Source organism: Pleurodeles waltl, chromosome 3_1 (assembly GCF_031143425.1).
Source record: "Pleurodeles waltl isolate 20211129_DDA chromosome 3_1, aPleWal1.hap1.20221129, whole genome shotgun sequence".
Classification (NCBI taxonomy): Eukaryota; Metazoa; Chordata; class Amphibia; order Caudata; family Salamandridae; genus Pleurodeles; species Pleurodeles waltl.
Window position 1 is genome coordinate 919,034,938 of NC_090440.1, and position 15,516 is coordinate 919,050,453.

Genomic DNA, 15,516 nt, shown 5'->3' on the forward strand with positions numbered 1-15,516 from the left:
AGGCAGGTGAGGCATCGGTTCATTGTGGTTGCAGGGGGAGGTGATGCAGTGTTGGTGCTGAGGTGCTGGTTCCTTATGATCAGGTGCAGTCGAAGAATCCGGCAGGTCAAGATGCGAGGCGTCAACTTCACTGTGTTGCTATCACACCATGGGGCCACGAGTGCTGCGACGGAGTAGGGTGTCCCAGACAACAGGGACACAGGACTCAGGATTCTCAATACTCACACTGTGTAGTACTCCGGATGCACTGCAGCAGCGTCGGGTCTGGGGCATAGGTCACGGTTGTTGCACTCAGTGAGGACCAAGGCTCCTGGTGCAGGCAGCGGCGCCAAGTCAGATGGGGGTGCCGGGTATAAAATTGCTCTGGAGTTGATGCACTTGGTTTCTTTTTGGTTAAATTAAAACTCATTCCCAAGGGCCTTAGAACTCGATTTAGCACCACTTGGTGAGTCAAGACTCTCAGCAAGAGAGCCCAGGTGCTGGCAGATGAAGTCTTTGCTATCCCTGAGACTTCTAACGGGGGCAAGCTCAGTTCAAGCCCTTGAAGAACCTTGAAAAGCAGGATGTAGAAAGCAAAGTCCAGTCTGTTCACTCCCCAGAACGAAATAGCAAGTAACAGGCCAGCAAGCACAGCAAAGTAGCAGGCATAGTGGCAGGTCCATCTCCATCATCTAGCTCTCCTTCCTGGCAGAATGTCTTCAGTCCAGAAGTGTTCTGACGATGTGGTCTCAGAGACCCAATACTGATACTGATTTCTGCCTTTGAAGTAGTCAAACTTCAAAAGAAAGTATTTGTAGTGGACAAGACCCTGCCTTTCCAGCTGTGGCCCCAGACATACTCCAGGAGGTGGGAGATTGCTTTGTGCAAAGACAATAAAGTGATGTAATGACTCCTAATGAACATTTCCTATGTTTTAAGGGTGTTCAATGGAAGCTCCATTATACCTCATTGACTTTTAAGGATAATGCACTGAAATATCTGATTATCAGGACATCAGTGTCTCCCGGTCTAACCACTGATAAGCTTTCAGGGTCCATACTCCATATGTAGACCCTCATTACAACTTTTGCGGTCTTTTCAACAGACCACTGAAGTCACAGGCGCCAGAAGAGCACCAGTGTTGGCAGTCCGAAGACCACCATGTTACGACTTCATGTCTGTATGAGTGCATGTTTGTGAGCGAAGGGGGTGTCTGAGTGTGTGTTTGAGAGTGAATGGGGTGTCTGAGTTCATCATTCCGAGTGAGTGGGGGTGTTCATGTGCATGCTTGTGTGTTCGAGTGAGTGGGGGTGTCTGGATGTATGAGTGCGGTTGGAGGTGTGTGTCTGCAACTGTGTAAATGGGTAGGAGGTGTATGCAAGTGTGTGGATAGGTGGAGGGGCATTTGCAGGTGTGTGGATGTGTGTGTGCCGGTGACAGGAATGGGATTCCTGTCACTTGCTTCCTTTACTGCCAGGGTTTTCGTGGCAGGGTGACCGCTGCAGAAAGCCTAGCGTTTTTCTGAGTCGTAATACCACTGGTGGTCTTGCGGCTGACGCACAGCTGAAGGTGCTCACCTTCATCCCTGTGGTCCAACTGCCCTGGCGGTATTGGTGGCGTTGTGGCAGTTTGGTTTCGGCCAATCCGCCAGACTCCTAATGCGGCGGTCTCTACCACCAGGTCTGTGGCAGAAAGACCGCCACTGCGAGGGTGGCGGTCTTAAGACTTCCACACTCGTAATGTGGGCCATAATGTTGTATGGAACAGGGCCATCAGGAGCAGGGCAGCCAGCCCCCCAAATCTGTCATAATACTATACAGACTCTTCAGAAACACATTCCAAGGCAGTGAAAAGTAATTCTGTGTCTCCAGATGGACTACCAGATAGAATTAACCACCAGCTCCACACCCACTTAGCTGGTACTAACCAGTGTAGGCCCTTTCAGACCCAGCCTTTGCCACCAGGCTCTAGCCTCGTCCTCTCTGTGCTCTCTCTCTCCTCCTTCTTCCTCCTTTCTTCTCATCCAGCCACCTCTTTCTCCTTTAGCCAACTCTTTCATTTTTCTCTCACTCGCTCTTTCTCTACCATCTTCACTCTCATGCCTGTTCTCTGCTCTCTTTTGCATTTTTACTTTTGATTCCTTCTCTCTTTTGCGCCTTTTTTCCATTTTGTGCAATTCTCTCTTTGTGTCTTTTCCGCAGTTTTCTCTTTTGTGTCCCTTTCTTTTTTGTGCAGCTTTCTCTATGTGCCTCTTTTTTTGTATGCAGGTTTCACTTTGTGCTGTCTTCTTCTTTTTGCTTTTTCTCTCCATTTCAGGTCCCCAAAGCTTCCTTCCCCCTCCCACATATGTTTCCACTTCCCACCTTATCCCGCTCATTACCTGCTCCTCCTGTGTTGCCTTAGCACCTCTTCTTACCACTCGGAGAAGCCCCACCTACTGCCCCATGCTCCTCTCCCCTTTCAGGACCTGTCTGCGCCCGTCCACATCTGGACCGTATCCAGCGCCAGAATCCCTGATCTGATCAACCTCCAGCAATACTCCCCAGATTCTTTGGTCGATCAAGCCAGGATGCCTCTCGCCATGCTGCTGCTGAACATCGCCAAACACAGTAGGAGCTTGCACCTGCTTCTACTACCGATTCTCATGCAGCCTCCCACACCCCACACGCACAAGCCAACCATGCCACCTACACCCCCACCCAAACCCCATGCCACCAAGATCCCAAATAACAACATTCACTCACATGCATGCTTCTCAACACACTATCACTCAGCAAATAGAATAAAAAATCTGGGTCCTACTAAGAAGTGCCACACTAGAACTTTTCTCCGCCATGGAAGCTTGAATTAATTCCACATCAGCACCCAACATCGCCACAAAAATTCCTGCAGGCTACAAGATCACACAATAGGATAACAGCAACAAATTTGGACGAAGACTCACCATCATCTTCAAAGAATCTATCAAGTCCTTGACCTATGCAGAAATGCCCACCCCACTCCTGGAAGATCCACACTTCAAACCACAAATCTCCAATACCTTTAACCTGCGTGGGGCCCTTGCCTACTTACCACGCAGACAGGGGACCGCCTTTACTAACTTCATCATCAACTTTGTCGCCCCACTCACCATCAACTTTAGAGACATTCTACCGCTTAACAACCCCAACTTCTACCTGGAAAAGAGGGCCAACCATTGCTCTACAGCACTCATCAAATGCTTGGGCAACATTGGCCTCATCCAGCTTATCACAAGTCCCTCACACAATATAAGACATACTCTGCACCCCACTTTTACCACTAGCGACAGCTTCAAATACATAGCAACCATGCCACTCACATGAACCAACTACTCCATCATCCACTTCAAAATCGACACACTACAATTCAACACCACTACCAGCCTCCTCAGTCCCTTTGGAAAAATCTCTGAAACAGACTGGCTCAGGTCCCTCACCACAGATCAACCCAGCCCCACAAATAACCCTGACAAGAATATCACAAACTTCAACCACTGGATCAGGAATTGCGCATACCCCTATGCATCCCTCAAATCCAACAAACAAAGAAGATCCAACAAGCAAGCCAGCTGGTACACAGAGGACCTCTGTGAATCAAAACAATACTGCAATTAACTCGAAAGGAAATTGAGAACCAGCCACAAATCCACTGATAGATCCACACACAAGGCAGCTCTCAGACACTAACACCAGCAACTGCGAAACACTAAGAAACATGGACTAGTTAAAAGGATCGAAGGCAGCTCCAACATCAGCAAGGACTTATTTTCAATCATAAAGGACTTCACCAAACCTTCAGCAACAGTCAACATCCTCCCTCACAAGAACTCTGCAATGACCTGTCAAACTTCTTCCACAGTGAAATCACTAATATGTTCAGCAGCTTCCCACACCAATCGGATCCTGCCCCGATCATTGCCAAATTACCAGCCACCAACCAAGATAGCTACCTGACCAAAGCAGATGTCCATAAAATATTACAAATGTACAAATAAATAAAGAGAAAATATTTCGCTCTTAATTGACATTATAGTAAAAAAAAAATGTCTCAACATAATGGCAACATCAAAACACAGCATTTTCACAAGTAGTTTTAGAGCAGCAGCCTCACTATTTTCAAGCTTATATTTGATAAACAGTGCACACAGAGGAAGACGTCGAGCTGTAGATAAAAGAGGGCAGTTCAATAAAAACTGTTTCAAGCCATAATGCATATTAAGCAAAGACATTTATCTTTATTGGGCTTTATTTGAGGCATAATAATCTGTTTTATATTCATGCACCGCGAATATGCTCATCATAACAAACTCCACATCCTCTAGAGAGCTTCACGTCAAACGTATGGAAACTATGTATCGGAGGCTGTTCATATATTATGTAAATTCAACGAGCTGATTCACAAAGGGAGTTCCATCCATAAACATATGTTTATAGCAAAAAAACTGTAGAATTTACGCCTGCTCGGTAATCAGAAAAGCGTGCCTAGCAGATTATAACCACGGAAATGTACGCCACGACTGCTTGAAATTATGTTGAAGTAACTCCAGGCAAGGGAGGTGGAAGTGTGGCTTGTAAAGCATGAATACACTGCGAGATTGGGAGCGACCATAATTCTGCTCTCTGGTACTTTCCCTTCCTGGAAGTGGTCAGAGATGCGCTCATGGAAAGGCTGGAGTAAATCCCTTTGTTGTGTGAGAAGGGAAACGTAACTTTCCGAGACATAGGCCCTCATTCTGACCTTGGCGGGCGGCGGAGGCCGCCCGCCAAAGTCCCGCCGTCAGGTTACCGTTCCGCGGTCGAAAGACCGCGGCGGTAATTCTGACTTTCCCGCTGGGCTGGCGGGCGGTCTCCTTCAGACCGCCAGCCAGCCCAGCGGGAAAGAGGCTTCCACGATGAAGCCGGCTCGGAATCGAGCCGGCGGAGTGGAAGCTGTGCGACGGGTGCAGTTGCACCCGTCGCGTATTTCACTGTCTGCGCAGCAGACAGTGAAATACATTTAGGGGACCTCTTACGGGGGCCCCTGCAATGCCCATGCCAGTGGCATGGGCACTGCAGGGGCCCCCAGGGGCCCCGCGACCCCCCCTACCGCCATCCGGATCTCGGCGGTCCGACCGCCGGGATCTGGATGGCGGTAGGGGGGGTCAGAATCCCCGCGGCGGTGCAGCAAGCTGCGCCGCCGCGGAGGATTCAATGGGGCCGCGGTACACTGGCGGGACCCCGCCAGTGGTGCCGGTCCGACCGCGGCTTTACCGCCGCGGTCGGAATCCCCATTGAAGCACCGCCGGCTTGTCGGCGGTGCTCCCGCGGTCCTCCGCCCTGGCGGTCAAAGACCGCCAGGGTCAGAATGAGGGCCATAGTGTAGGTGTAGGAAAATGAGCTTTTTCATAGAAAAATTGCACATTGAGTAAAAAAGAAATTAAAGTCAGGATTTTATTGAAAGGAGGGAATACCTTTTACGCCCTTTTCGGAAATCTTTAATCACAGACATTCTGAAGAAGGATATCTGGAAAGGGCTCTTTCTTTAATGTCTTTTAGCAGCTGCTTTGGTAGCATGGAGGCCATCAGCTACGGCGAGTCCAGGACTTGCAGGGGGCCCAGGATTTGCAGAGGCGGCATGGGTGAGCTGGTGACCCAGGGACTGAAGGGGAGTTAGCACCTGCTAGGGAGCCGTAGACCAGGAATTGCAGAAAGGTCTGATGCAGTGCAGAAGCCAGGAGTTATTTGTACCGGGAATTCAATACAGCTGTAATACTTCTTGACAATGTAATTAGTACTGTTGGATAGTAAAGGTTTATTTAGCACTCAAACTATAGGTAAAGTAATCCAAGTAACCTTGTGTAATCTGATGATGATGTAAGTGAAGATAATACATGACAACTTGCAAACTATCCAGACTGCTGTCAAAGTAATGTGAGGTAACGTGTTTCCTGCAGATTGGGGCTAAGGAAAGTAACATTGTTTGGTGTGTAATTATGATCAAGGTATTGTAAGCAACCATGCAGACTAAACAGCCTGTGTTTATATTAGTGTAAGTAAACTGTCTGTATCAATCAGCCTGAGGCTAAGGTAATGTAAGTAACCTCATGTTGTGAATACTTGGTGTGAGCGATTGCGAGGTTGTAGTGGGCACGATGGGCTGCCTGGTGGAAAGCGGGAACCAGGTTCTAGAAGGTGTTGGTCGCCTGTGTGATGGGTGAGTATGTTTTGAGCTCGAAGAGGTTTCTGGATACCCTTTTGAATGGGGGCTTTGTTCTGAGAATTGTTGATTGTAAGAAGATGTTGGCTATAAAGGCTGCCTAATGAGATGAGTGTTCAGACATGACAAGAGCATCAGTTAAGCTTGGTATTCAGATGTGAGGGGGGAGTGATGAGCGGAACGTGTGAATAGAGGGGTGGAGGGGTGTGCTGAATAAAAGTGTTGTGTGATGTGTCACGAATGATGAAGATGGTGGCAGAAAGGACGTGTGCCAGGTGTGAGTGGGGTATTGGATGATCTGGATGCAAGAGCTTTCCAGCTTTAGCAGAGGCTCATGATGTGCAGTGGAAGCTTAAGGACTCTTCTGTTTAATTTACTTTTAGTGCTCTTCGACGTCTCGTGCTGCTCGGGACACTGTAACTATTCAGATGGATCCAATCGGCATTTCAGGTATTAAACATTGCGTATTGGCTGTGTTGTAGTAGACGCACAACAGTTGGCTACATTTTGTACATTTTCGAGTGTTGTGTTTTTTTGTGTTATGTGCTAATTTGCATCAAGGTGTGGTTCTATACAACATTACATACTGTAAAATGTGCTAATTTGCTCAATTTCATTATGAGGTGGGCAGTGTTGTTTTGCAGCAACAGACATCAGTGTGCATATTTTGCCTGCAACATGTTCTATGTGTTTTTTTATTCGGGTGCCCACAGGATGCCTTAGGACTCTGGTACCTTGAGGTTTTGGTTAAGAGACACTGGAAATGGCAATAGATAACGTTTCTTAGAACCCACTGGGTTATCAGGGTTATCTTGTGCACGCAGGATGCCTTGGACTTCCGACACATCACAGTTAGAATTAGGAGCACTTAAAAGTTTTACAGGATTTTAATTCAGGTTTCACAAGTAAGAGTTGTATTTTCCTTCTGCTTGAGTTTCTCTTGACCAGGGAGCGACTCTTGCAGGGGATTGTGAGGCTCCAGAGTCAAGTTTCAATGACCAGAATAACTGGTAACTGGCTCCTGTCCAATGGTTACGAGTTCTGGATCTGGGTATAGCACTGTATAGTGCTATAATTCCCACTCCAAGAAACGTTTAAAACGTACACACAATCCACCCAAGAACAATCCCACAATCCACCCAAGAAAGGGGGCGTTTTCCTTATGCAGATGCTGAAGGGTGGGTGCGTTATCACTCCATTCTTCTTGACGACCTGTCAAAGGAAAAAAGGAGTCCTCTCTGTAGTCACTTTTCTAACATACAGTACATGTTCAGTGTAGTTACAGTGTAGCTACAGGTAGATATTAGTTTTCAGAGTGTTTTTGTTTGTTTTGCTAGTAACTTTGGTGCCCTTTGACCAATCTTCATAAGATGTTCAAAAGAAATTCCATCCATCTCAGCACTTTGCTGGAAAGCTTCAGGGTGAGCAGCTAAATTGGGGCAAAGATAAAATATGCCCCAAAACAATAATTTCCCATATTACATCCCATAGAAAACTTCGATTGCAAGTACAGAAAAAGCAGCCGAACAGAAGTACACCGAATTCTGCAGAAAGTTGGAACTTTACTCTGACAGTGATTTTTCATTATTTGATGAAAATCCATTCAGTTGTTTTCTAGAACTGTATGTTTAATGTGGTGCTCAGGGTGGTGAAGAACAGGTTAAAAAAATAGGTATACATCAGTGGTTGGTCCAGAGGGAATCCATTTAGAGTTCAGCGGGTGTCCAGTGGTTCCTGAAAAGTAAAAATAAAATAGGGCCCTCTGATTGACCTTTTTGGTGCTGCAGAACCTGTTGAGAGATTTGACAGCTTTGCTGCAACCCAGAGAAAAATGCACCCACCATTGAAGGACTTGGGATTCATTACACACAAAGTATAAAGAGACAGGGATACCCTGAACCTCTGGCACTTGTGCTGGGTGTGGGCAGTTAAATGTCTTGGGGCCAAAAAGAAAAAACAGATTCTGGCCCATTAGTTACTACAACACTCCCACAGGACCCAGTGCATCCCTCCTGTGAGGTACTGCTATATTCCTGCTGGAGATTTCACTCAAGGTCCACCCCCATGGTACCATAGTACATTATAAGCTTCACCAAGGAAGTACCAGTTCCACAGGAGTACTAGTGAAAAGTTGTTTAAAAAACAAATCTGTCGACCACCAGTGTTAATTCCTTTGCTCGTTGCCCGGCCCGAAACAGAGAATTTCAGTTTTGGCAACATTCAATTTAAGCCAGTTACTCCTCATCCAATTGCTGACTGTTGCATACAGTTATTGAAATGGTCCACCACCTCCTCCCAGTTCTTATTTACTGGGCTGATTAGCTGTGTGTCATCCGCATAGGACGTGGGGATAAATCCAAAGGACCTAATCAAATTAGCCAGCGGGGCAACATACAAATTAAACAGGGTGGGGCTCAATGAAGATCCCTGTGGAGTCCCGCAGGGTAATAAATTAGGTGTAGATCTAAAATTACCACAACTAACAGTGGTCCATCTGTTAGTCAAAAAAGATTCCAAAAATTTAAGAGCCCGCTCTCTAATCCCTGCTTGATAAAGGCGGGTCAACAAAAATTGCAGAGAGATGGTATCAAACGCCGCCGATAGATCCAGTAAAACTAAAAAAAACCTTGCCCTTCGTCTGCCAATCTCCGAATGGAGTCAGAGGATGAGATAAGAGCGGTCTCCGTACTATGCGCCTTTCTGAAACCATGTTGAGAGGAATCTAAGCCTCCCACTTCCACTAGAAATTCTACTAGTTTCTTATTCATGACGTTCTCCAAAATCTTTGCCAGAAAAGGGAGAAAAGCGATTGGCAGTAGATTATCCAGGTCCTGGCTATCCCCATCTGGCTTCTTTTTCAGGGGGACAACTATAGTCTCCTTCCATAAAGCGGAATAAATCCCAGAATTAATGACCTCCTGAATAATAGGAACTAATGCCCGAGCCATAAGGTCTGGGGCCAGCTGAAAGATGGAAGGGGGGCAGGGGTCCAGAGGGGAACCTGACTTAATATTGAGAATCAATTTTCTAATGCTGTCCTGAGTCGGGATTTGGAAATGAGATAAAATTTTACAGCTAGCTTTAAGATCCGGGAGCACCATAAAAGATTGTTCCCTAAAAGCCTCACGAGGAATAAAATTGGCATGAATTTGAAGAATTTATTCTGAAAGTGCCTGGCTACCTTATCCCCAAACTCCTGGGAGTTTTCCAATTCGGATGGCCTAGAGGGAGTAGATAATGCCTTAATCACTTTAAAAAGCTCTGTAGGGGCATTCAATGCCTCCTTGACTTTAGCAGTGTAAAAATTAGACTTAGCCTTTGTGTGTCACAATGCAACATCAGTTTTTTACTACATCATTTTGTGCTACATTCAACAGCTCTCCTGGTGATGCAAAAGGGAAGGGAGAACCAGGGCACATAGAACTAGGCCATGACCCCATCTGCCCTCCCACTCGAGAGACTCCACTCTTTGCACTTTACTGCCAATTCTGCCGGAGCAAAAATCCTTACTAAGTTAGTTTAATGGACCAGGCACTGATTTTCTTGTATTACTTGAACCTGTTTTCCCCTGTTCTTTATCATGAGTGACTCTTGTACGGGAAGCTTCTCCTTATTTAAAAAAAATCCCAGAATGTAGGTAAAATCAGCAGACAATAATAATAATGGCACCACAAAATCAGTGACAGCCTACGATGTCATTCCTTGATGCATCTGCAAGGCAGTGCTCGTACATTATAGATCTACTGGCAGACTCGCAGTAGAGCTGTAAAACTATTGGTGCACTATTAGTACAATCTCTCTATGACACTAGTTGTGGAGCAGCAGTATAGCGCTATCGAGGCAGAATAGCCATACCATTCTGGGTGCAGCAACACTTCTGCAACTGAGGGTGAGGTACAACTTCTAAAGTTTGACAAACGTTGAAGGAAGGAAATGTAAAATAATGTTATATTTCTTTTTGTTTCTTTTCAGGGTCCTTCAGTTTTAACTCTGGATCACACACAGGTAATCAGCAAATTGTGTTTTGCAACATTTGTCTATCATTATTCTGCCTGGTGTAAATATTATCTTAGTGCTGATACCAACCACATCCGGCATCTCTTATCCAAAGATTCAGGGCTCAGAGGGCAAGCACTTTCCACAGGAAAAAGGACTGAAACGCGGTTGCTTTGTTCAAATCACGGATTGTCTTCGGAGATTGCTGGGTCGGGGTTAGAGTTAGTGATTTCCTCAACAACTGCTATGCTTTCACAGAGTTACCACCGACGAAAGTTAGGCCTGATCCAATTATAAAGAAAAATCCCCCTTAAATGAGTTGGAAAAAGGGCTGTGGCTCAAAATGGTCCAAGAGGAAGATGGGGAGATATGTGTGATATATTGCTGAGATATTTTTACTTTCTCATATTTTGAGGCATCACTTGAGCCTTATCTTATTTTCCTTTTTTAATTCCAGATATCTCCCTCTGGGCTGTGCTTGGGAGCTCCGTTCTGGCACTGCTCAGTCTCAAGATGATTTGAGAAACACTGACACACCAAGGCCGGATGCAGACCCATTAGAGGACATCCAATATTAACAATGTACAAACTCTCCTAGATCTATTCGAACATTTCTATTCTGCCTATGATGATGTGAACGGGAATCGGATGTTGTATGTGTATTTATTTTCTATATGGTTTAGGATTAGATAAGATTTAATTACCGATAACGTCTCCTCTTTCATCACTGATCTGAGCTCCATCTTTCTTACATAAGGCAGGCTGGGAATTTATACTGATCTGTGAATGGAAGAATTTGAGAACCGACAGCATAATTATTGAACAAGCAGCGTGAAGATAATGTATACTTATCTGTAAATGGAAGAATTTGAGAACCGACAGCATAGTTAATGAACAAGCAGCGTGAAGATAATGTACATTGGTCTGTAAATGAAGGAAGAGGAAAACCAATTAAGTGATATAATAACGGAACAAGATTTAGGAATGAGGTGACTGGCATCTCAGTGCGGTCATCACTGGAACAGTAAACATGTCTCAATGTCTATAGCAACTGAAAAATTGGGAGTCTGAAACTGCATCCTGAAGTCACTGAGTGCCTCAGAAGTCAGATGAGAGAGCTCCTGCCCATTGCACCCATTTACCACACCCTAAAGTCGGGTGGTTATAAAGTCAACTGTTGGCATTCATACAAGTTGCAGGTACCAATATGACATAGTGCTTTGTTTCTCTGTCAAAATGGGCACTATGTAATCCCGTATTATTTAAGGCAGCGCAAAATCTTCACACTGATGACCGATCTGTATATGCAACTGTTGTTTACACCTGGGCCACTGAGTTCAAAAGAGCCTGATATGTGAAAGATTATGTCTGCTCTTTCTTCTTCATACTACGTACTTTCTTCCTCTAAATTCTGACATCTCTCTCCCACTGAATCAATGTACCTATCTCCCCTTCTTGTAGGTTTCTTCTCCTTCCCATCTTTCACATTTCTTCTGATTCCCTTTCACCCCTTTTCCTTCCTACCACTTTGCCATCCTGCCACCTTGCCCCTTTCCCTTGCTTTGTTTCCTCCTTTCCCTTCTACTGCTACTGCCTTGTGCTTCACTGCAAAGTTTCTCACTCCTCACTGCCCCTGCACTCCTTTCACCAGCAAATTCTATCGCTCTCTCATTGTCCTGAACATCTGATTGTATCCCCGTCTCATTTCTATGTATCTCTTATTTTCTCTGCAGTTTCTCACCCTGCGCAACTCTATTCTTTGGGTTTCACTTCAAACACTCAGGTATTCTTCCAGTCTGCATCTAATCACCACTGTTGCATGACCCTCTGGAAATTGGGCCAGTCTTTTTGCCCTGGATAGTAGCTGTGGTCTTTCATCCATACCCCTACTGCCCCCGTTATTAAGTTTTCTTCTCAACATACTCCTTTGATGGTTACTCCCCCTCTACTCCTGCTCTCATGCTTCTGCACTTCTCCATTCACTGCTGCTTCTCACCACACCCCAACCAGTTCCCAACCATTGTTGACCTTCACCAGAAACTCAATGGTTTCCCACTCATGGATGTTTATCCACATGCCTGTAATGCTGCCCCATTCCTTGCTGGGATCTGCATGCCCCACTGATTCTGCACCCTTTGCTGCTCCTCCCTATATCAACAGTACTTCTTAATGCTTTGTTACCTCTTTTGACACCCCCACTGATTATCCACGAATATAATTCCCTTGTGCATACAGCTTTCATATTGTTTTTGTATTTAACCTGTACCCGGTTCTTTTATTCAAAATTATCAGAGAATTTCTGTGTCACAGCACATAGTCACTCTGACTTCCCACCCTTTGCAGCATTTCTCCCTGATCTCATACTGTAGCTCCGCCGTTTTCAATTTTTTGTCACACTCATTCCATTCTGACATGTTCTCCCTCATTATTTCTCCACTCTGTGCTGGCCACCACGTCTTCTTTCTTTAACTGGTTGTACCTGTGACCCCCCACTGCCACTCTCTCCCTGTACGTGTGTTCTCCCCTGTTCCCTGTTTCTCAATATTTCTGCTCCTTCCCATGCCTCCACAAAGCTTCGTTTTTCCTTCTTCTGGGGCCTCCATGCTCACCCTCTACTCCCTCCTTCTCTGGCTTCCATCCATGCACCCGCACTGCTTATCTCCTTCTTTAATCCTTTTTTTACTAACACTTTTGCTTTTCCCTATTTCCTCAGAGACATCTCCCGTTGATATATGCTGATTTTCACTTTGACTGCCAACATTTCAACCTTCCACTTCACCAGCTTCTTCCGACCCTCACAGCCTCTTCTGCCTCTCTTAGGTGCTTCTCCCCATGCTCCTCTTTGGCTTATCAGTAGCCACTGCAATCATCTTGACCCCCTGTTTCTCTTTCCAATTGCCTCCTTCTCCCTGTGCTTCTTGTTCCTTATGTTACAATCAGCACCTTACCCCTGTAGTTCCACCCCCTTCTCTTGAATCACATGCTTCTCTCGTGCTCCCGTTCACCTTGGCCTCCCACTCTCCTTGCAGCTTCTCTTCTCATTCAGATGCTTCTGCCCAAGCCTGCCCACTCCTGCTTCTCCTCCAGCGCTCCTTCTCTCTGCCTTCTTGTTTTCCCCTGAAGCTGTTTCTTTGCATTCCCACTACCATGAATACCCCATTCAGCTCTTTCTTGCCATGTTCCCACAATGCTTTTCTCCTCACTTTGACTAATTCTATGCAACCTTCCCCATGTCCCTGGATACCCACTCTCTCATAAATGCCCCTGTTTCTGTTTTCATGGATTTTCCATAAACTCATATTCCCTAGCTTGCCCTGAACAGGATTTTCATCTGCCTGTATATCTTTAGGTAGTGTTCACAGGTTCACCTACACATCTCTTTATCCCTGTACGGCATTCCACATACTTCCAACCTGCACGGCTCCTTTGCTGCCTTTTCCCTCACAACCTTTCTCCCTCTTAAGTGTTTTTTCCACTTTCTGTCTTGTAGCTCATCTCCATGGTCTTCTCTCTTTCTGCTCCATCACTAATTGTGTCCTTTATGAATATTTATGTGTCTGCGCCCTGGCTATCCCTTTTCAACTCTTCCTGCCAGAATATTCTCTTTATGACCCAGGGCTGCTTCTCCCTACGGATTATTTCCCTTTGGACCCCTTCCCCACTCCCCCTTCATCTTCTTCCCATCTTGTTCTGCTGTTCTTTCCATCACCCCTGCAGCTCACTTTCTGCTTCATTCTGCAGTGTCACCTATGCCCACACATTTTCTTCACCCTGCTATCTTCTCATCCACCTCTGCTTCTTCCCAACCCCTTAGTGAGACATGATATTATACTTTGATGTACTCTAGACCAGTCTATTAATGAACAGATCTTAAATCACTGGGACACATTATTTTATATTCCAGGTTCTCCCTTATTCTACATCAATTGTACCCCTTGATATTAGTGACTCATCAGACCGAGATGGTCTTTGGTGCTGGTGATACATGATGTATGTGAGAGATTCTGCCTCTGAAGTTCCTGTGTATGTAATCATTTAATAAATGTATTAAATATATTTTCACTATCTGCAAGTACTGCCATTACAATATTGTGTGATATTTGATCATCCTTGAGTCAAGAAGTACCAGACGAAAGGTAGAATGAACCAGCGTTAAGGTCTCTATCTACCGTCATATTTTCCTTAAATGAAAATGAACTATTAAACTACAGCTGGTGATTGAATGCATGACCTTGAAACCTCTATTATACCTCCAAAATATAGAGAACGTTCACACACATTTACATAAGGCAAATAAAGCAGAGACACTCACGAATTTGAACAATTACCAACAATAACCCCTTTCTTTAATTGAAACAGTCGACTGAGTCAAATAGCTATTAGAAAAGACAAGTATTGCATGCAAATAAACCTGTTAATGTTAGATTTGTTTACAAAATGCCTACAGTCAAAAACATAAAACTATCACACAGAACTATCACAAACAATGCAAAAGTAGCATAGTTAGATCTGGTTCATCTGACACAAACTGTAGAACAGACCAAAACATGCAGAACGAACTAACAAAAGAAGACTGCCCTCTTAGTCTGTGCCATGGAGCTCAAAGAAAAGCAGACACGTGCATTTGGACTCTCAAAGTGTCCACTAAGTTTGGGACTCAAAATACAAAGCAAAAGCAGTATTGTGTCATGGTTACTTCCCAGGGATGACGTACAAGTGACAGCGGGAGGAAATCCTGTGATCTAAATTCTACCTCAGCTTTTAAAGTGAAGTTTCTATCCACTTGCCCCATCCATCTCCTGTCTCTCTATTAAGATGGGAGGAATTAGTTTGAGAGCTTTCAGATGCTGAGAATGTGGTGAATTGAGAACAATTAAACACTGGCAAACACACAACCTCCCATGAGGGTGATCCATGATGCCCACGTATAACGCCTTCCCCACCTCTTCAGGTTTCTTACACTAAAACAACAAGTATGACTCTAGTACACATCCTGTCATGTTATTCTGCAATTTACTATTTATAGCCTCTCTGTTAGTGTTTAATCCCCTCTTTCCTGACTTTCATCTCCTCGTATAGCATTAGAATTGACATCTCTTGAGGCTTGGTGAAGAATGCATGTATGTACGTATGTATGTGGGATTTTGACAACAAAGACCTAGCTGAAGAGCAGTGGAGTGCTGTACATAGACAGTCAGTATGTGATTGTCGCTGGTTCCTTTTTATTGCTTCACGAAGATGTGTTTTTGCTAGCGCGTCAGACCTTATTAAGTAAACTTACAAGGGAAACGTGATTTGGCCGATGAACCTTTTGTCTCACTTTGA

At 45.0% G+C, this 15,516-nt stretch overlaps 1 protein-coding gene across 1 annotated transcript in view; it reads left to right on the forward strand.

Moving 5' to 3' along the window:
• LOC138284759 (uromodulin-like) overlaps nt 1–14,263 on the forward strand; it is a 175,522-nt gene extending 161,259 nt beyond the window's left edge. The window contains exons 9-11 of the mRNA XM_069223896.1: nt 6,579–6,645; nt 10,168–10,200; nt 10,649–14,263. Of these exons, the coding sequence (XP_069079997.1) occupies nt 6,579–6,645; nt 10,168–10,200; nt 10,649–10,713 (165 nt within the window). The 3' untranslated portion in view covers nt 10,714–14,263. The remainder of the gene's footprint in view (nt 1–6,578; nt 6,646–10,167; nt 10,201–10,648) is intronic.
• Nucleotides 14,264–15,516: the final 1,253 nt, after the last annotated feature.